The sequence below is a fragment of the Nelusetta ayraudi genome, unplaced genomic scaffold (genome assembly GCF_046127955.1).
Source record: "Nelusetta ayraudi isolate G7.1 ecotype Tasmania unplaced genomic scaffold, CSIRO-AGI_Nayr_v1 ptg000011l, whole genome shotgun sequence".
NCBI classification, from domain to species: Eukaryota; Metazoa; Chordata; class Actinopteri; order Tetraodontiformes; family Monacanthidae; genus Nelusetta; species Nelusetta ayraudi.
Window position 1 is genome coordinate 3,599,715 of NW_027466061.1, and position 19,199 is coordinate 3,618,913.

At 41.5% G+C, this 19,199-nt stretch overlaps 3 protein-coding genes across 3 annotated transcripts; 2 read left to right on the plus strand and 1 right to left on the minus strand.

The window, feature by feature from the left end:
* The first annotated feature begins 5,892 nt into the window (after positions 1–5,892).
* nherf4b (NHERF family PDZ scaffold protein 4b) lies at positions 5,893–8,806 on the plus strand. The gene is made up of 9 exons (XM_076019709.1): positions 5,893–6,013; positions 6,099–6,310; positions 6,391–6,595; positions 6,680–6,816; positions 6,993–7,197; positions 7,291–7,487; positions 7,577–7,774; positions 7,860–8,075; positions 8,164–8,806. The coding sequence occupies exons 1-9, from the start codon at positions 5,992–5,994 to the stop codon at positions 8,197–8,199; spliced, it is 1,428 nt and encodes a 475-aa protein (XP_075875824.1). The 5' UTR covers positions 5,893–5,991; the 3' UTR covers positions 8,200–8,806.
* Positions 8,807–9,270: 464 nt separating this feature from the next.
* On the plus strand, positions 9,271–11,389 carry atp5l (ATP synthase, H+ transporting, mitochondrial F0 complex, subunit g). Its single transcript, XM_076020100.1, has 3 exons — positions 9,271–9,420; positions 9,870–10,030; positions 11,193–11,389. Exons 1-3 carry the CDS (start codon positions 9,369–9,371, stop codon positions 11,289–11,291), a joined length of 312 nt encoding a protein of 103 aa, XP_075876215.1. The 5' UTR covers positions 9,271–9,368; the 3' UTR covers positions 11,292–11,389.
* Positions 11,390–11,897: 508 nt separating this feature from the next.
* ftr82 (finTRIM family, member 82) lies at positions 11,898–17,137 on the minus strand. Its single transcript, XM_076020096.1, has 7 exons — positions 16,406–17,137; positions 14,998–15,093; positions 14,394–14,627; positions 14,069–14,228; positions 13,924–13,980; positions 13,264–13,326; positions 11,898–13,176 (listed from the first exon to the last, which is right to left on the minus strand). Exons 1-7 carry the CDS (start codon positions 16,991–16,993, stop codon positions 12,653–12,655), a joined length of 1,722 nt encoding a protein of 573 aa, XP_075876211.1. The 5' UTR covers positions 16,994–17,137; the 3' UTR covers positions 11,898–12,652.
* Between the last annotated feature and the right edge of the window lie 2,062 nt (positions 17,138–19,199).

Genomic DNA, 19,199 nt, shown 5'->3' on the forward strand with positions numbered 1-19,199 from the left:
TTGCCACATCATTCGTCTTTGTAAATTAACGTCAGACCTACGTATGATACACTTGTTCCTTCCAACCAATCAGTGCACTCCCACCCCAACCAGCAATTTGACTTTTAGCTACATTCATACATTTATATTCATAACATTTAAAAAATAAATAAATAAATAAAAAAAATAAATAAATCTACTTGGGACGAATTTCAAATGCTTTCAGTGTGTTTATTCTCTTTGTGAGTCAAAGCTGTGAGGCTCTTTTTGCTTTTCCCACTATTGATAGCAATTCTCATTCATTCATAAATCTTTAAACCAGTTCCATCCAGTTTTGCGTTATGGCTGGAACATATACATATATTTTTTAAACTTGGTTTAAAAATTGTGTGCACTGATGTTTAATGTTTTTAAGATGGGAGTATAGTTTTTGCTCATACTTGTGCAATATCGGTTGAATGAAGTGTGCAACACAGTTATCATTTCCCCTTTTTACATCCACAATCTGTGATGGCAGAGGATGTTAGCTTATTGCTCAACGTAATGCTGAATACGAGGAAAGTCATCCCTGAAGAGGAGCTGACCGTACTGCAGTGTTGACATTCTGCAGAGCCAGCAATTAGACAGGGAAAGATTGTTCACAGGAAATATTTGTACATAGAGTTTGTCATACATACACATGCCTGCTGTTTAAAAAACATCCAGAGACTTTTGACTCCAGGGCACAGAAGTCTTGTTTTAGTGTAAAATTATTTGTATTAACCAGCCGGCCAAATCGTTCATAAACAGACAAGTCAATTAAATAAACAATTGTATTACTTTGGGTAAAATTTATCTCCCATTATTCAGAGTTTCTAAAGACACCGATTGGATATTTGTAAATTCATAAAGAATATTTATTAATATATGTATTTGCACATGAATATGTATGCACAGGCACTTGGACTTTAGGGTGTTGAAGACAGGATGTCAGAGGACAGTCTCTGTTGAACTTGTAGAATGCAGCGTGGAGTGTTGGCAGCTGCTCATGTCATTAACCCTCTGTGACATTAGAGGTTGTTTCACACACACACAGGTAGTGTAAAATAGCCGTGCACTTGCTGACTGCCTGGTGTTGGAAGCTGTAGTGGAGGATGCCTTGAATGGACCATTCATGGTGCGGTTCCCATGGATACACCGATCGAGGAAACGCAAGACGTGAACGCTGAAACAGAGGAGTCATGTGTGTCCTGAAAAAAGAGCAGCCTTTGGGCTCCCTGCGAGGACGACACCCATGCCTGCCGTGGCCTCGGCCTCAATGTTAGAGGAGAAGGAAAGGAAAAGGCTCGTGGATGCACAACATTTGTCCTTGTCTCACCTCACTGGTTGTCAAAGAGGATGTCTTCATCTGGATTTTACTGCACCTGAAGTGCATGTCCCGGCAGCACAATTACAAGCCCCCAGTGAGATCCACAGAGCAGCAGCATGGTTGGGTCCTGAGTAACTGGATCACCGTACAGCAAAAGGAAACAATTTGTCCCCTTTTCAGAGGAAGTAAAGTGCAACACTTTGGCAAGGATTTAGTGCAGATGTTGGAGCGCTGTGTCTGTCTGGGTCAGGAGCTTCTCAACAGGAATGCATCAGCAAGACAGACAATTGGAATCAATCCCAGCATTTCAGAAACTCCAAGGAGGCTCATGTTGCTTTTTAATTCTGCTTTTCTATGCCACTAATTGTCATTTCTCTTCGTCATTTTCTTTTGAGTTGTGGTGCCTACAGAATAAATGTTCTGTATATAGGCACCATATTTTCATTTCTACCAGCTGTAAAATGCTCCAACCTTTGAACGCCTGAGGAGGGGAAGTTACTAATTGACGTGTGTAGGCATTTGCACCTTGGGAGCAAAGAAACACTGGTTAGTCACTGGTCACTCTTGTCAAATTCCAAAACAATTCAAGTCAGAAATGTTAATACAAAAGATTGATATTAAATAGCTCAACCTTTTTCATCGTGTTGCTGCCACTTTGTGTATACGCACCATACAAACCGTACATAAGACAGCTACCGTCAGTGGCTTTCAAAAGAGATTTAGAAACCAACAATATGGGGTTTAAATCTGTTTTCAAAAAACAAAAAATCCTCGTTTCCCCCGAGGATTCATGAGTAGTCCTTGGCAGTTGTGACTACATTTGGTAAATGTTGCCCTCTAGTGGACGCCTGGAGTTATTGATGACTAAAAATCAGTGCGTCAAATGGTTGAAAGTATTAGTGTTCACCCAGCCATCGTCCATCAAAAAATAATATTGTACTTTAAGGGCTTATTTCAAAACGTGCCCAATCCCAGAGGGCTTTTCTCTGCCAGGCTGCTAGAATAGGTGAGGTCAGGTAGAATGGCGACTACAACTTTCCTGAGGGTGCCACTCACTGTCTGTAATTGAGGGTGGAAACGCCTATATGAATCACACACACACACACACACACACACACACACACACACACACACACACACACACACACACACACACACACACACATAGTTAAAGCTCTATTAGTAGCATCAGTACTTGCCAACACTAACATTGCATGGTGTGTTTACCCCCTTTTTTGTCTTTTAAAACTCATGGCCTTCCTGTTCAAACAACAACTTTTTTTTTATCACACTGAATCCACTTGTGTTGAGTGAGACTTAATAAAGAAAACACAAACTCCACTGTTGAGTACAACATAGAGGCGTCACAATTGGTTTAGTTACTATGTCTTGTGTCTTTTTCGGCATTCTAAATTAAAGGATTAAAACAATTGCCTTTAATTATTTCTGTGCACTTAATCAAACATGCTCACGACAAACCAACTTTTACATCGTTGGCTGCACTAAACAGTGGGAAAAAAGTGATTCACTTAATGTTACGGTAGGACAAATTAGTCAGATTAATTTTGCCCTGTGGTCATGTTTTCACACAAAGATTAAACATTAAACCCGGTGTCCCTCTAAGGGAGGAGTTTGTATGTGATCAGGATAAAGGTCTGCATGCACAGGACCCCCACAAGTGCATCCATCTGTGGTGACTGCTGAACTGATGGGCTGAAAGAGGCACAACATGCAGTCCAAAGCAGGTAATACAACATACTGGCCCCCGCTATTCTTTCCGTACTTCTGTATTATAGAGTGATACTTGTAATGGTGAGCTTTTGCTGAATTTGTCAACATATTATTTGACCAAACATACACATTGTATTTTAGTGCATGCATTACGGCCTTTACTTAATTTGTAATTTGTTTAAAATTCAGCACAAATAATATTGATTTACAAACAGGAAACGGTTCATGTTTTGTGTGTAAACGACAGAGAATTCACATTTTCTTTAATGAAGGAAGCAAACTGAAATGATTTAACCTCGTTTGGCACTCTTAGCTTGTCAATGTAATGTCGATGAGGGGCCACTATGTTCAAGAGCAGTTAAAAATAGCTTTATGGTGGGAAAAAGCAAACAGTGACCCATTAGCTGTGCTGAAGAGCCCACAGTACATCTTACACTGGGTTATCTGGGACTGGGGATACTGTGTGTCCATGAGACAAGGACTCCGTGACACTAACTTGCTGAATCACACAGATAAACAGTGAACTGACAAGGACATTCCCTAACGGACATTATCATTAGATAAATAAGCACATCATACCTTCCGCTTTTATCAGCCTTCACTCTAACGGTTCATGCTCAGTTGACTCAGCATATACAGCTACTTCAGAACATTTCTTGGATTTTGTTTAAAACTTTCTAATTATAAGAATACTGTCCAATAATGAGGAATTTATGGGAATTTGTCAAAGGTCAAGAATCACTGTTACTTTTCTTAGACGGAAACTGTCGGGCAATGTGTGTCACATTGACAGTGTGCTGGAGACTGGTTAGCATTCTGATCATTTCTGCCATTAACGAGCTTGAATGGAAAACAAAGCAGTGGCAGCAGCTTGTAAAAATCCTCAGAATCCAGGTTTAAGAGGGAAGGCACTTATTTCTAATGCAGACAGGGTAATTAGTCTTGTTTTACTGTACTCCAGACAGAGGCAAGTAGTATTATGTGACTCATTTGTTTTCACTATCATTATGTATTTGCTTTACCTGTGTTTTCTATTGATAATATGTGTATGTAGCCTAGCGATGCACAAACATGGAGTAGTCAATCCCTTGTTTTGTTTTGTTTAATTTTCTGGAAATCAGCCATTGAGGTGTCACTGAACACCGATGCCTCTCTTAGTGACAGCACCACTTCTTTATGTCCACTGATATGATGAGTTGAAGGTGCAGCGAAACAGCAGTTTTAGAAGAAAGCGGGACCTCAGTAACCGGGACCTTTTAACTGGAGATTGTACAAACAGGGCTAAATATGCAATTTACTGCATGTTGGGCAATTAATCATTCCAACCTTCTCCACCAGAGTCTGGGATTAAGATTACATATTTTAACTGATTTTATGAGACTGGTAAATAGACAGAGTACAGCTAAATATGAATGGGCATTTTCCTGTTATTTGCATCTTTTCAAAATCAATACACCATATATCAGTTTGCCAATCTGCGAACAGTTGCAACTTTTATCTCAAAACATCTAAAAGAGTCTCTGTGTACATGAAGAACTCTTTCATAACTCTGCTCACTGTTTTTTTTTTTTTTTTTTTTGGCAGGGTGTGACACCTGGGAGTTACACATATTGTAAATTGATGTTTAACTTTGTCATTGCATAACTGACCTTTTTGGAGGGCCGTAGGATATCTTAAATGTATAACATTTTATTATTGTCTTAATGCATTACATTGGCCCTGCTCCTCTGTTCTTCTGTCTGAGGGAATTCCATTCTGGAAAAAAGTCATGTCACCAGTGCAGTTTCAAAAAGGCTTGCTGGCAGAGAAACTATGCACAACACACAAAAATTAAAACATTCGACATTTGTGAGTCATGTCCCCTGGCATTATCGCATGTTATATCTCCTAATGTAGCTAATTACATCCAGCAAGTGTTTGTTTTATTGAGACTGGCAATACTAAAATATTGACATATTAGAAATGTCTCAGAAGTTTAAACACAGACCTAATTGTTCATAAAAAATAAAAAAAAACAACTAATGTTTTTTTTTTTTTTTAAAGTTACAAACAACATTTATTTCAAAATGTCATGTTTTCCCTTAAGGAAATGTATAAACACAATCTGACAAACTGATATAAAATCAAAAGATTTTGATTGTCTTTCTTTACACTCACGACAGTTCAAATGAGTTTTGCAGCTCTAGGCCGCGTCTTCTGCGTAGTAGAGGACAAAGACTAAAGGTAACCGGCCCCGTTTTATGGTGCCTCATCAGCAGTGATAGCTCTAGTGAGCAGTTATGTATTCCCACCCAACACGACTCTACACAACCAACATCGGCTAGCAGGGCTGTAAGTTTTGCACTATTGGACCAAAACTTTGTTTTATTAACATTTGTTTGTCTCATGGCTACTGCGTTAGTTTGTTTTGTGTGTTTGTTTTGTGTGCGCGTGTGTGTGTGTGTAACCAATGCTGATTAGAAACCAGGACATTCGTTCGCTCAGCATTCACTTATTTAATTCACTGAATTCGTTGAACGTCTTTCAGACGTGAACATTGAAAGCCAATAGACAAATACTGTCTTTGTTTTCAGGTTTGGTGCCAATTGTAGGGGTGGCAGAGTAAGTCTTTTCTGTCTTTTTCACTTACATTTTCAACAGTTGACTTTTGGAATCTAGGAATATTTTATGTTTTGGGCTAGTGACAACGCCTGTTTGCACACAGAGATAGATCATTACCTTATCTGCTTTATAAAGTGAAATGCAATAATAAATGCATTCATTTTTTTTGAAAAAACTCAAATGAACTGAATAATTCAAGACAAAAGGAGCATAATAGGCTTTGGGTTTTTCTTTCAGATTTCTAAAATAAAAAACAAAAAACAAAACTGTATGTCCCTTACTTCAGCAGGAAATTTACATTCAATCCCAAAGAAGGAATTGACAACCCAGTGATGGTCATTACAGATGACACAGGTATCGGCAAGTTTTTCTTGTAAAGAAGTTTGCTGCCCATGTAATTGTGATTTGACTTTGATTTACTGCGTTTCTGCGTGCCCAGACTCCGAGCCAGCAGTCGGCCCTCGTCTCTGCATTCTCAAGCGAGAAGAGGGAGAGACATACGGCTTCCATCTGCGCGTGGAGAAGGGGCATCAGGGTCACATCATTCGAAATGTAGTGTCTGGAGGAGTGGGAGAAGGCTGTGGCCTCCGAGACGGAGACCGACTGCTGGAGATCAACAACTGTTATGTTGATGATCTTCCTCACCCAGAGGTAAAAGCTCACGACTCTGTGACACTAATCCAAGACCTTGATAAAAACAAACACAAAGCTGTGATTTTTATTTTTTTCAGGTGGCCCGGAAAATAAAGCTGAGTGGAAACCAGTTGGGTTTATTGGTGGTGGATGGGGGGGTGTATGAGAAGGCCGTGTCCCGAGGGCAAAACCCGCGAGTGCTGATCAGTATACGCAGGGGCGAGGGCTGTAAACAACCCAGACTCTGCCACATCACCAAGGATCCTGTCTCTGGTCTGGGCATCAACTTCACCCCAGTGGAAGGTAACGGCATCACTGGCAGTCACAGGTCCAAGGTTCCAAATGAGGGATGCTAAGTTGAGATTGCTCCACCTTTGTGCTTTGCAGGAGAGAAAGGTCATTTTTCAGTGAACCTCATTAGCGGAGGCGCGGCTGAGAAGGCCGGGGTGCGCAGAGGAGATCACTTGGTATGGATGGACGGAGCGGCGGTGTCGGATCTCACGCATGCTGCACTCAGCCTCATGGTAACGGGCATATTTTCCCATGTTATTGTCCCTCTTGTGCTTAGTTTCTGCCAAGGCCACCATTAAATAACAGTAATGATGACGTCACTGACAAATTGATTTGAACAATATTTGTTCAAAGTTAATTTAAAACTGTTAGTTTACCATTTTTTGTCTGTTTGTTTTGTTCAATGTAGCTGAAAAAATGTGGCAATCACATCACCATCCTGGTGATTGACAGCGAGAGTGAGAAGAACTATGCAAAACAAAGAATGCCCATCTTGCCAACCTTTGCCATTCCAAGTAACTTGCCCTACAGAGCCAAGAAATTCAACCTGGTCAGCAGGTCTGATGGTTACGGTTTCCTGCTGCGCCTGGAGAAGACGCCATCGGGACGCACATGTGAGGGAACAAGGAACAATGGATTATTTTGAGTTTGAAAAAAACCCAAAAAACAAAATATCTGATTTTTTTTTTGTTTTTTTTAAATGATAGTTCACTTTCTTAGAGAGGTGGAGAGTGGGAGCGCGGCGGAAGGGGAGGGCATAAAGGATGGTGAGCTGCTGCTGGAGGTCAATGGAGAGTCAACTGAGACACTGAAACATGGGGACGTAGTGGACAGAGTGAGGCTGAGTGGAAAAAAGGTCTCCCTGACCACCATCAGCTTCCAGGGCATGGAATTTTACACAAAGGTCTGTTTATATTAACACTGACAATTTTGGAGCTAAAAAAAAAAGTCGCCAAATGTCCATTTCATTCTTTAATTTTTTTCTACATACAGTTGGGTCTTTCACCTCTGCTCTTCTGTGAGGATAGCACTGATGAAAAAGAAAAGGAAAGCAACCCCACCGAGCTGTCACAACAAGAGGGAGAGGTTGACTTGTACGAATCCCGACTCTGTTTAGTCCAAAAAGGCCGTTTGGGATTTGGCTTTAATCTGGGCCATGACCCTAACAGACCAGGGCCCTTCATCAGCCGTGTGAGGACAAAACACCAAAATTGATAATAAGCTTGTGTAGTTTTGTTATTTTTACAAACCCCTCACCACCCCCTTTTTTCTGAAGGTGGTTCCCGGAGGCCCTGGGCGACGTGCAGGATTACATGTGGGTGACGTAGTGTTGGAGGTGAATGGACAAAATGTGGAGAAGAAATACGTGGAAGATGTTATTGTTCTTGTGAAAGAAGGAGGAAATTTTCTCTCCCTCCGAATCACTGATAAAGAAAACTACAACAAAGGGGCACAAAGAAAACTGCCAACCAGAGACACAACTGAGACACAGGTAAAAGATATATATACATATTTAAAAATAAGCCTTATAACTTTACAATGCAGTTGTGATTTTTCCCGTCTTTCTTGTCATTTCACAGCAAGAGGATGATGACTATGAGATCTCATATTTGTGAGCAACAGTGAACATCCAACGGCACCTGTAAAGGCTACAAACTAAGCTGAACTAATTACAATGTCCCACCCATAAATCCAACAAATGAAACATGTTAAATTAAATACCAGGTGGAACATTGGCAAAATGGTATGTGTGAAAAATGAGTTGGAGCATGTTTTACCTTGGATAAGGATACAGAGTTCAGTATTATTAAGATATAAGGAATATGTAACTCAATTATTTACCTGTAATAAATTAAAATTGCCATTATTTGGACTATTAATGTCCACATCATGTTTCTTATTTATATAAAGCTGGCTAAATGTTCATAAAATCATAAAATACAATATAAAGATAAACTCATATTTTGAAATGTTTGTAAATGTGATTGTGTTATTAAGGCTATTTAAAGTAGTTTTTTTTGATTATGTAGCAAACTGCAGAAGCAAGCAAAAACAACAATACAAATATAAACAATTTGATTTACAAGTAAGCATTATGCCGCAAATTAATTTGTGGCCACATGACACCGAGGCAAGATTTTGATGTAATCTGTCCAAATATAAGATAATACAAAAAAGATTATTGTGCATATTACTGTCTTGAATAAAGTCTGATCGAAAGGATTTTGTAAGAGAGAGCTGAGATAGCTGACATTTTCTTTTGTTGTTGAAGGTTTTTCTTTTTTTAATTATTAAAATTAAATAACTATGTGGCTCTAAAAGATTTACTGACTGACCTCACACGACTCTTAAAACATGATGTCACTTCTAGAGTGATGGAAAGGGTAATGGATAACGGCAAACTGCTTAAGCAAAATAAATCCCATCACATTATCCTTACCCAATATTATGTATTTGATAGTAGTTGTCCCAATAAATTAACAGTTAAAGCCCTCTAGTGGCCGTTTGAGATGACGGCAAAATTAAATTAGAATTCTGTTCCACACGGGCATATCATTGAGAGAGAGAGAAAAAAAAAAAACCCCACTGAATTTCAAATTCTATTAACCATATTTTAAGAAACTGCCGAACGCACAAAATATTTTACACACGACACTACTCATACTGCTTAAATTAGCAGCGTTTCTCAACAGGCATTTATGTGGTCAGCTACATTGACGGGTCCTTTCCTGGTCCTGTAGGTGACATTCAGGGGAAGCGGTTTAGCACCGACTAACGCGTAAACATGGCACAGGCAGTACAAAAACTGGTCGCTAAAGTTCCCACCCTGGTAGGAGGTAAGTTGAAGCCATACATTATTCACTTATGATCTTTTTAAAGACACCTTATTCTCACATGTCCTGCTAGCGTTCGTATTTTTTTCATTGACAAGACAGCGCTAGGCCGACGCTGTCAAATGCACCCGAGACAGCCGATGAATAAAACGTTTGCAATAGTTTGAATGTGTGTTATTTCACTGAGTTCTGTGTAATTCTCCGCACCGTTAGATTTTATGGACATTTCTGCTTCATATAGCCTTTTGTGATTGAGTCCACGTGATCAGTTTTGCCTTAGGATGGTGGGATTCTGCAGGGAAGCTAATGCTACTACTCAGCATGCTGGGGGAACCCAACACGGGGAGACAGAGGGAGAGAGAGAGAAAAAATAATAAAATAAAACCCCACAATTTATGTAACTGATTAGTTCATATGTTCCGGGATCCTAATGACATTGCACTATGTTCTAGCCGCTGTCACCTACTCCAAACCTCGTCTGGCTACCTTCTGGCATTACGCCCGTGTTGAACTTATCCCCCCGTCCCCTGCGGAGATCCCCAAGGCCATCGAGGGCGCCGCAAACGTCATCAAGGGATTCCAGTCAGGACGTCTTGGTCAAACCACAATGAGGGTACGCACTTTGTTTCAGACAGGCTGTTAGTCCAGATTTAAACTGAGGGGAGTAAAATTGACGTAAATTTTTAAAAACCAACTTCTGTACATGATTCACAGGATGAAAATGTATTCATAATAAAGGTTTTGCCTTAACCTTTTTTGCTAGGGTTATGTGTGATTGATAATTTTCTAACAGTAACTATAAATAGCTAAATTATTATTTTCAATTCTTGCCTATTGCAAATAACACAAGTTTGATTGTTAACTGTTACACTTGTTAAGTAATTGAGTGCCGTCAATCACTTTAAACTGCAAATATACAGCTGACTCATTGCGCTATTAAGTTTTAAGATCCTAAGATCTTGTTTTCTGATGGACGTTATAGCTTGTTTTAGAGTAATTTACACTGCTTAAGATTTGACTTTCTCAAATAGTTTTATGTAATTGAATTGAAATACGAGGTCTTCAATTTTTTCATCTGCAAAGCTGATCAAATTTAACTAAAATGATGTGACACTTAAACCGCTCATTCTCTATAGAATACAGTCAATTGCAGAATTATTCCATGTAGTACACCTTGTTTTATATCCACCTACCTTCACACTTACCCAAGTATTGTCAAGTTGCTTTTATACGAAAAAAAAGTGGAACAGCATAAATTTTGACATGTGAAAAAGCCAATCACAAAACATGATAAACGACAACATGCCGCTGCTGAAGTGAAGCAGTACATTTTGGACAAAAGGGAGATGTGTGTTTTGTTTATTTATGTTTTTATGTTTATTCATTCCATGTTGTGCATATTTAAAAATTGGTTTCCCAAATGAACCAAAACGTATTTGCAGACAGAGTGGTTAACTAACTAAAAAGTTCATTTTAACTTGGAGTGCTCTAGATCTTTTCTTTTTCTTTTCTTTTTTTTGCTTTGCTGCTTCTGTTTTAATTTTTTCTTTTGTTGGTGGAAGAAATTTTGAGCCAAGACCTAATCATTTTTTCATGCATTGTTTAATGTTATATCATTCTGCCCGTATTAGTATTCCAAAGGGTATCTGACTTCCACTACTTGTCTAATTGAATGAGGACTGTGGTCCACATATGTCTTAAAGTTGAGCCATAAGCCATTTAAACTAAGCTTGTATGTATTGATCAAAATCTAAAAGATGTGTTCCTCATTGCAGGATGCCCTGAGGAATGGACTGGTGGCGACTGAAGTGCTGATGTGGTTCTACATTGGAGAATGCATCGGCAAAGGAGGCCTCATTGGCTACAATGTCTAAACATTAGACTGTTATATTTTTTCCTGTCCTGTGTTATGTGCTGAAATTCCTGTAAAAATTGTGGGAACCAATAAACGGATATCTATTGTTTCAAACCAGTCTGCAAAAGGAGCTCGTATTTTTTTTCATCTTATTTAAATGTCTGACCACAGCAATTCAGGTGCAGATAAAAGGGGAATCATAAAATTGGGTGATCTATCTACCCATCTTATCTATATCTAGCTTGCTCACTCACTCAGTAAATTAAATTAGGTGGAAAACTTAAGAAGTGAATGACTTTTACATTGCCTTTATATTTTTTGGTTTAGTGTTGTTTCTTCTAAGCTATTTATTAATTCTTTAATGTGTATCCAATTTGTTAAACAGACGGATTTATTACTTTGTTTCCTATGGTCAACCAACAGAGGGAGTCATGAGTGCTTGCATAACAAACATACTTTGTCTGGACACACCTTTAAATGACTTATCTGTTTTTCCAGATAGGTTGCATTGTTTAAATAAAAAAAAGAAGAAGAGCGAAATGGGCAACAAGCAAGAGCTTCACTAGAAGGCTTTATAATATCCACCAGAAATGACATGAAAACAACGCTCGAAACATCAGAAAACTTTCCTTCATTCAGCTCTTTATTTAGAACTTGAATATATTTTGTTGCAAAACAAGTATTTTCTTGATATCAGTTATTCACTGGTTGTCCATTACACAAGAATACATACATACAATTAAATAAGGGTTAGTTCAAGTGAGGAAAGCGAACTGAAAGGCGTTGCAACAACTGGTGTAACAATTATTAGATAATGTGAAAACATGCCGTGATGAAATGATGGTGAAATGTTGAAATTGTTACAATCAGCACCGTGAATTTGACAATTTTTCCGTGTTTTTCAGTAGAACTGTGCAAATACTGTATGTTAAAAAGGCCTATCAAATAGAAAGGCATATCAGTGGCAAATCAAACTGTCATATTTCAAGAATACTCTAGTGTAATGTCAAGAAAAAAAATAATAAGTTTGGCAGAATTGGCTCACTGACCCTGACATGTTGTAATATTATCCAGTTGTTACCATCAGATGCTCCAGGGATAACACTAATTATGGTGAATTTATTTGATTATTATGTTGTGCTATAATGCTTAGCATTGAAGCTACCATCAAAATGATATGTACAATGCAAAACGGCATATGTGGGGTTTGAAGTTAAAACAAGTATATACACATTTCTTAAAAAAAAAAAAAAAAAAAGCAATACAGATTTTTTTAAAGTGGTTTCATATAGCTGCAAAAATATATATAGATATAATGTATATTCCAAAAGCATTGCTGTTTACTACAGGGAACATTTCGAGGGATTCAAATATCAGTGTTCACTTGATGTTGCAGATCTTGACCGAGGTTCCGACGCCGAACCCTGGGTAGACGGGCTCGGCGAACGTGGTCTCGAACCTGTGCAGGAGGGTCATGCTGCCTTGCTCTATGGTGTAGAAGGCCAGCACGCCTGCGGTGTGGTCCAGGTACACACCTATCCTGGGGGAGTGTGGGGCGTTGATGGACGTGTCCACACGGTTGTGCCAGGCGGAGTAGCCCGTGTCGGAGCAGAGGAGACTCCAGGACTTGTTGTTGTAGCCCAGCAGACACAGGGAGCCTTTGCCCTTCCGACTGATGCCCTTGTAGGCCACGCCGATGGAGAACTCGCCGTTCCACTCGATCTCCCAGTAGAAGCGGCCTCCCGACAGAGCCTCGCGGCACAGCACCTGGGCGAAGCTGTCGAACCTCTCCTGGTTGTCTGAGTAGGGCTGCAGGTCCCTGGTGCGGATGACCTTCCTGCTGTTATCGGAGACGTAGAGCTCCTTGTAGGCCGTGTTGGGGTCCAGCTTCAGCTGACAAAAGTCTGTAGGGGAAGAACGAGGTCAATGATGTCGGAGTTGGAGCACAAGCTCGTTGGTCATATCTTGGTTAAAGTACAGCAGATACTTACATTTCACAAACTCCCCTCTGCTCTTTGGGTCAGCAAGAGGAGCACCGTCCACTGTCTCTCTGCCTACAACATGAAAAAAAGAGTTAGGACAACTTGACCGAATACGCCCACACATCTCTTTAAAGGTGAAGTGAAATCTAGATGCCACCGTTTTCTAACAATGAAATATATTTATATACAGCCAGCGGCCTTCCCAGAAATGGAAGCTGAAATCTATAAATTCATATGAAAGCCTGTACTTTACTTTTTGTTTGTTGTGTGTTTGTGTTTCAGAGCTGTGATTTAAAAAGCACACAGTTGTGGAACATGACCTTCTGTTTGCTTAGTTTTATAAAGAAAAAATTGGGAAAAATATGACAAATTTTTTTTGCTAGAGGCTGCAAACAGAGGGTCAAATCACTCCCCAACACCGAATATTTCTGTAAGTTTTTCCTGATATTGAATTGTACCCGGCTGCTTCATGGTAAAAAACAAAAAAACAAAAAGATCTGAAAATGGATTTAGTACAGGACCTCTGATTACCTTTTGCAAAAATATGTTTCTGTGTCACTGTGATGTGGTGCAATCACACAGCTAATTCAGGACAACGCTATCAACCTAAACAATAATTAACATCTCACACTGCTGTATCACATTATGAAAGAGCGAGGTGACCCTCACCTCTGCTCTTCCTGTCCAACGTTCGGCTCTCTGTAGTGTATATAGGGACCTCGTTCACTGCAAGACAGAGCACACTTGTGTTTAGCCGGCCGTTCTAATTGGTGTTTTCTGCCCGCCGTGTGTTGAGACGCTGCTGAGGTCACACCTGACTTGGAGATCTTAACTAGCTCCTCTCGGCCAAACTCCTCCAGGCGCTCCTTGATCTCGGCAACCGCTTTCCTTACGGCGGCGAAGGAGAAGTCGGGGTTCACCGTCACTCGCGGGATGAAGCTGTCGTCGGTGGGGGTGCACAGGTAGTTGAAGTTCTGAAGGGTGAAGAAAATTACCAATTCGGTCAGACGGTTTTAAATATGTGTACGCAAGATGACCCTGGTGCTTTGTGACACTAATGCCTCGTTTTTAATTCAGTACAAGACTGATATATGACATTGCCTTCTTCTACACCAATGGGCGTTGCCCTGACACATTACCTGCAAGAAGTGGATGTGATCCTCGGTGCTGTACAGCTGCTTGAGGCCCGACTCCTTTTTCTTCAGCTCGTCGATCTCTTGTTCCAGCCTCTCGATCAAAGCTTCGGCCTGGTTGAAAGCAGCCTTTTCGTTGATCCCAATCAGCTTGGTCACCTCTGACCTCATCCTCTCAATAGATCGAATCATGTCCTCAAACATCTTCTGGCTCTCCACCATGGCCCTCTGCGCAGAGTTCTGAACAAACAGCCGCTCAAATGTCAGAAGATAAACATCCCTATGGGAATTCTCCCTGTTCTTGTTTGTTTGGATGTTGAGTTTTGCAGGTTGAACTGCGGTATATGTCAGAAATGGCAAGAAAAGTTTGTGTCTATGAGGACAAGAAAATTATGACCAAGTTTTTGAGTTCTGTCTTGTGAGCCATTATTAACCATCCAGTAAATTTCAAACATCAGCCTGTGAAGAATCTTGGAATTGGTACCCATGCTTTTCAAGCAGTGTTTTGGTTAGAAATACTTTTTGATTGGCAAATCAGTTTAAATAAGCATTTGTTTTCTTATTCGTGCTACATCATAAACCAGCCCATTCACCAACTCTTCATCCTTACCTTCAGCGAGTCCACTGCAGTCTTCAGCTCTTCTAGCTCCTTCACCCTCTCCTGGCATTTTTGTCTAATCTCAGCTTGAGAGATTCCCAAGAGTTTCTGAAAATTTTACAAAGCAACATTACATTACAATATGTTTTCTCAAGCTTCCTCTCCAAGTGCATCCAATGAAGAAGTGGAAGAGTGCTGTTGTTTTGCAGGAGATGTAATTTCTAATATTTGTTAGTGCGGCCAAAAAAAGTTCCTTCTCACGATGGAATATCTAGGGAGGCCCGTCGGCATGTCTAATAAACCCCACTCAAAGATTCCTCTTAATACAGCAGGCTTTTATCTCGGGGGGGGGGGGGGACTTGGGGTGGCGGGAGGTCGATCTGTAGTGGAATTCTGGCCACGTTAGGAATGTGAATCTACCGCTGCCTGACTTTTCAAGAGATGTTTCAAGGTGCACACAGCCTTGACATGCAGAGGAGAGGGCTCCTAATTCAGCCTTTACCCAAGCCCCCCAAATCCATTCTTCAAGATAAGCTTGAGGAATGTGGAGAATCTGGCGGGGGGGTCTGTGAGAGGGGGAGGGGAGACAGAACGGGAGATGGGAGTGAGACGTGTGATTCAGGTTATAAATCTCAGGATGGGAGAGAGACCAGACTCTCTCTCTCTGTGTGGAGGAGCAAACAGCAGGGTGGATTATTAGTGCTTCGTCACACACAGTAAATCCTGGTTGCCATAACGTTGACTCACACATAAACAGCACTATGGCTGTAATAATCAAGATTCATTGATTATTACTGCTCTCCACTGCTTTCCAAACAGTCTGAGTCATTTTGAATGTGCATTTGCCTCGGCTGCCATTGGTCGAGGTGGACAAAGGCCCTTGACTCCCTGGCATTCCAGTATCGTTACTCCCACAGGTGGGGAACAGCACGGCACAGGAAGTCTACAGTTTCTATGAAACTATCCCACAGCTGGAATAGCACACTCTCTCTCTCTCAAAAAAAGGTGGCTTTCAGAGGTGATACGACACTCCCACTGGCCTCCAATCAGAGAGCTGGGTTTGTTTTGGCGGTGAAAGCTTGCCAGTTTAGCTGATAGTGCAGGCTAAATGGGTCAAAGTACAGCCGGCAGTTAGCTGCAGTGCAGGAACAGGAGGTGGGAAAATATCCTGTTTCCTCTGCTGATTTTCCCCAGTGCTTGAAGATTGTTCCTACTTTTGAAGAGATTCTATGTAAAAAAAAAAAAATAAAAAAAAACAATAGCAGAGTTTCAGGTTGTAGTTTCATGTTATTTAATCCACAATTTATCTTTCAAAGGTGAAGTTACACATTGTTTGAATTTAGAAGTACTTTTTTTTCTTTCTTTACTTTGTCACTAAGTATAAAAGATCCATCAGCAGATGTAGATGGGGGCTTCTTACCTGCTTCTCGCTCCTCTCAGCCTCAGCAGAGACAATGTCATGGCCCCTGTGTTCACTGACTGTGCAAATAGCACAGATACACATCTGATCTGTTCGGCAGAAGAGCTCCAGTGACTTCTGGTGCTGTGGACAGATCTTCCTGTCCAGGTTTCCTAGCTCGTCCACCAGCTTGTGCCTTTTGAATGTGGCGGACTCGTAGTGAGGCTTCAGGTGCTTCTCGCAGTAGGACGCCAGGCAGTTAAGGCAGGACTTCACAGCTTTCAGTTTCTTCCCGGAGCAGAAATCACAGGGGACATCAGTTGGGCCTGCAACGTTGCCCTGGGACATGTTGAGGTTCAGGTTCAGACCGCTCTTCTTGATCTTCTCGGCCACCATGCTGAGAGTAGCGTTGGGCCGCAGCACCGGCCGTTGGGTGAACGTGATCTTGCATTGAGGACAAATGTAGATCCCCGTGTAGTCTGCCTCATTCCAATAGCCACTGATACAGTCCATACAGAAACTGTGGCCACAGGGGATAGCCACAGGGTCCCTCAGAAGGCTATGACACAGTGAACAGCTGAAGTAGTCTGGAGAATTGCGGTCAGCCATTGTGAAGGGGCCCAAAATCGCAGTCAGACCTGCAGAAAACAGACAGAGAAACGCCAGGAAGAGATAAGTGAGCCCGTCGAGTGTGGCTGGAAGCCCGCCCTCAAGAGTGTGGTACAGCCTGCCAGAGACAGGACCTACTTGTATTTCTGAATTCCAGAGGTTATTGATTGAAAGCAGACAAGGCCCTCCCCCTGTGCTGGGAGTATATCGAGCCCAGCCCAGTTCAGATAAGCAGGTTGAACAAGGAGGGAGTGGGAGGGAGGAGGGAAGGACAGAATGGGCGGGCAGACAGGAAAGAGCGAGGGAGAGCGAGAGAGAGAGAGAAAGAGAGAGAGAGTGAGAGAGAGAGAGAGCAGAGAGGAGAGGAGGAAAATGACTGAAATGCACAAGAAGTGACATCTAATGTGCTGGACAAGTTTCCATTTTCCTCAGAGCTTCCTTTCTTCTCAGATCTCTCATGTGGCTCATCTGAGGCTGCGCTTCACACACACACACACACACACACACACACACACACACACACACACACACACACACACGCGCGCGCGCACACACACACACACACACACACACACACACACACACACACTTTTCGGCCCCTGTGTTTCCACCTATTGTCTTCGGACAGAATCGCCATTGTCTCAAACCGGTTATGGTCGGACAAACAAAATTGCAGCCTTAGGTACTGTTGGAATTCTGTGGGACCGCCCAAACAAACAGAGATGGTGGGAGCTGAGGCAGATCTTCAGATTAATTTTAAATTAGCCCGAGCAAGACGCTCCGAATCCTCCTGGATATGTGACTGCAGGTGCGGTGAGAGGCTGGGAGACGCCGCGGTTTACACAACGTCCAGTCAGACCGGTTGAGTCACTTTTACAAGTCACTCTGTAACTGTAGACGTGGGTGTTTGTGCAACACGTCAGAAATATTCGTGGCCGGGACGGCAAACGGAAACAGGCACGCACGAGTGCGTGTGCACATGCACAGCATAGCAGCCAGGTGCAGGTGTATTATTGTATGGGACGTTTAGCATAGTTTTGTGCAAACAGTTTTGTCTTGGGCTTTGCACTGTGTTTTTTTTTCTTCTCTCACTTTCTGTGCAACGTAAAGTAATTTGCATGAAAGTTCAGGCTGTTCTGATGGGTTTCTAGCAAAACTGAAGCCCCATTCACAGTCTTTTGTCAGCCTTTGTTCAAGGGCAGAAGCTGTACTCTAAAAAGAGTAGTTGTTCGAAACCAAGCACATTTGCACTGCCAGCAGGATTTTTTTTTTTCTTGTGGCGAAAGCATGAAAGCTATTAATGAAAGGTGTAAAAACTTAAATGTATTTTTTCATTTCCCAGCCCTATCTTGCATTACTTCATACACCAGGCAGTCTCACCTCTCCCTATTTGGTCAGGTTTCTGATAAGCCAGTTTTTCCTTCCTTCCTCTTGAGCAAAGGGAGCACTCTGTACTTACAGATTTACTACCAGCTGACTGATAGGCAGGAAGAAAACTCTGCACTGAGCTTTGGCTTACATGGGCGTTTTCTATGTCGCTTAAAAAATATGTTTCTCCACAGAGGTCAGCATGAAGCAACATTATATTTAGTTTTTCACAGTTCAATAAGATTTAATAACCAGCCTCGCTAAAGGAGCAACAGGTCTTGCTGTTCTTTGATGAAGCACACAGTGGCTATAGTCATGCACAGCTCTGTCAACATCAAAGGTGAGGGGTCATTCTCCATCAGGTGCAGTGAACATGGGGAACTCCTGCAGGGCGAACACAGCAGAGCACAAGCGGCTGTTTGAGCAGGAGAAACAAGGAGCCACTTCAGCGAGTGCGGGTTTTGAAAACAGGAAGAGGCCATCTTTCGGAAAAGAATGGGAAAACAGGGAGCGCCTTGCAGGTGTTAGCGGGAGATGATGAAACCAACACAAAGTGTGAATGAATGAAGGGCGTGCACGGCGAGCGTCGTCATCGTGAGAAACCCCTCCTGTGGGAGCGTGAAACATACTACGTTTAAAAAAAGAAAAGAAAAACCCTCTCAGAGCCTTATTATTCTTATGACCTAAATAAAAAAAATGAAAATAAACCAATTTGTATGGTTAAACATAACAATTTCAAACTGAAAAAAAAAACACTTTGAAATTATATAACAGTTTGACCCTTCCCTCCCCCCACTTGAATGCCCTCTTTTGGTTGAAGAGTGGTTCGGATGTGAGT

Bases quoted from the DNA above. Each gene is read 5' to 3' on its own strand.
- ftr82 (XM_076020096.1), bottom strand. From the start codon at position 16,993: ATGGCTGACCGCAATTCTCCAGACTACTTCAGCTGTTCACTGTGTCAT. The intron at 13,981-14,068 runs GTGTGACCTCAG...TCTGTCTTGCAG, and splicing joins AGTTAAGATCTCCAAGTCAG to TGAACGAGGTCCCTATATAC. The intron at 13,327-13,923 runs GTGAGGGTCACC...TTCATGTTGTAG, and splicing joins GTTGGACAGGAAGAGCAGAG to GCAGAGAGACAGTGGACGGT.
- atp5l (XM_076020100.1), top strand. From the start codon at position 9,369: ATGGCACAGGCAGTACAAAAACTGGTCGCTAAAGTTCCCACCCTGGTA. The intron at 9,421-9,869 runs GTAAGTTGAAGC...ACTATGTTCTAG, and splicing joins AGTTCCCACCCTGGTAGGAG to CCGCTGTCACCTACTCCAAA. The intron at 10,031-11,192 runs GTACGCACTTTG...TCCTCATTGCAG, and splicing joins TTGGTCAAACCACAATGAGG to GATGCCCTGAGGAATGGACT.
- nherf4b (XM_076019709.1), top strand. From the start codon at position 5,992: ATGGTCATTACAGATGACACAG. The intron at 7,488-7,576 runs GTCTGTTTATAT...TTCTACATACAG, and splicing joins GCATGGAATTTTACACAAAG to TTGGGTCTTTCACCTCTGCT. The intron at 8,076-8,163 runs GTAAAAGATATA...GTCATTTCACAG, and splicing joins GAGACACAACTGAGACACAG to CAAGAGGATGATGACTATGA.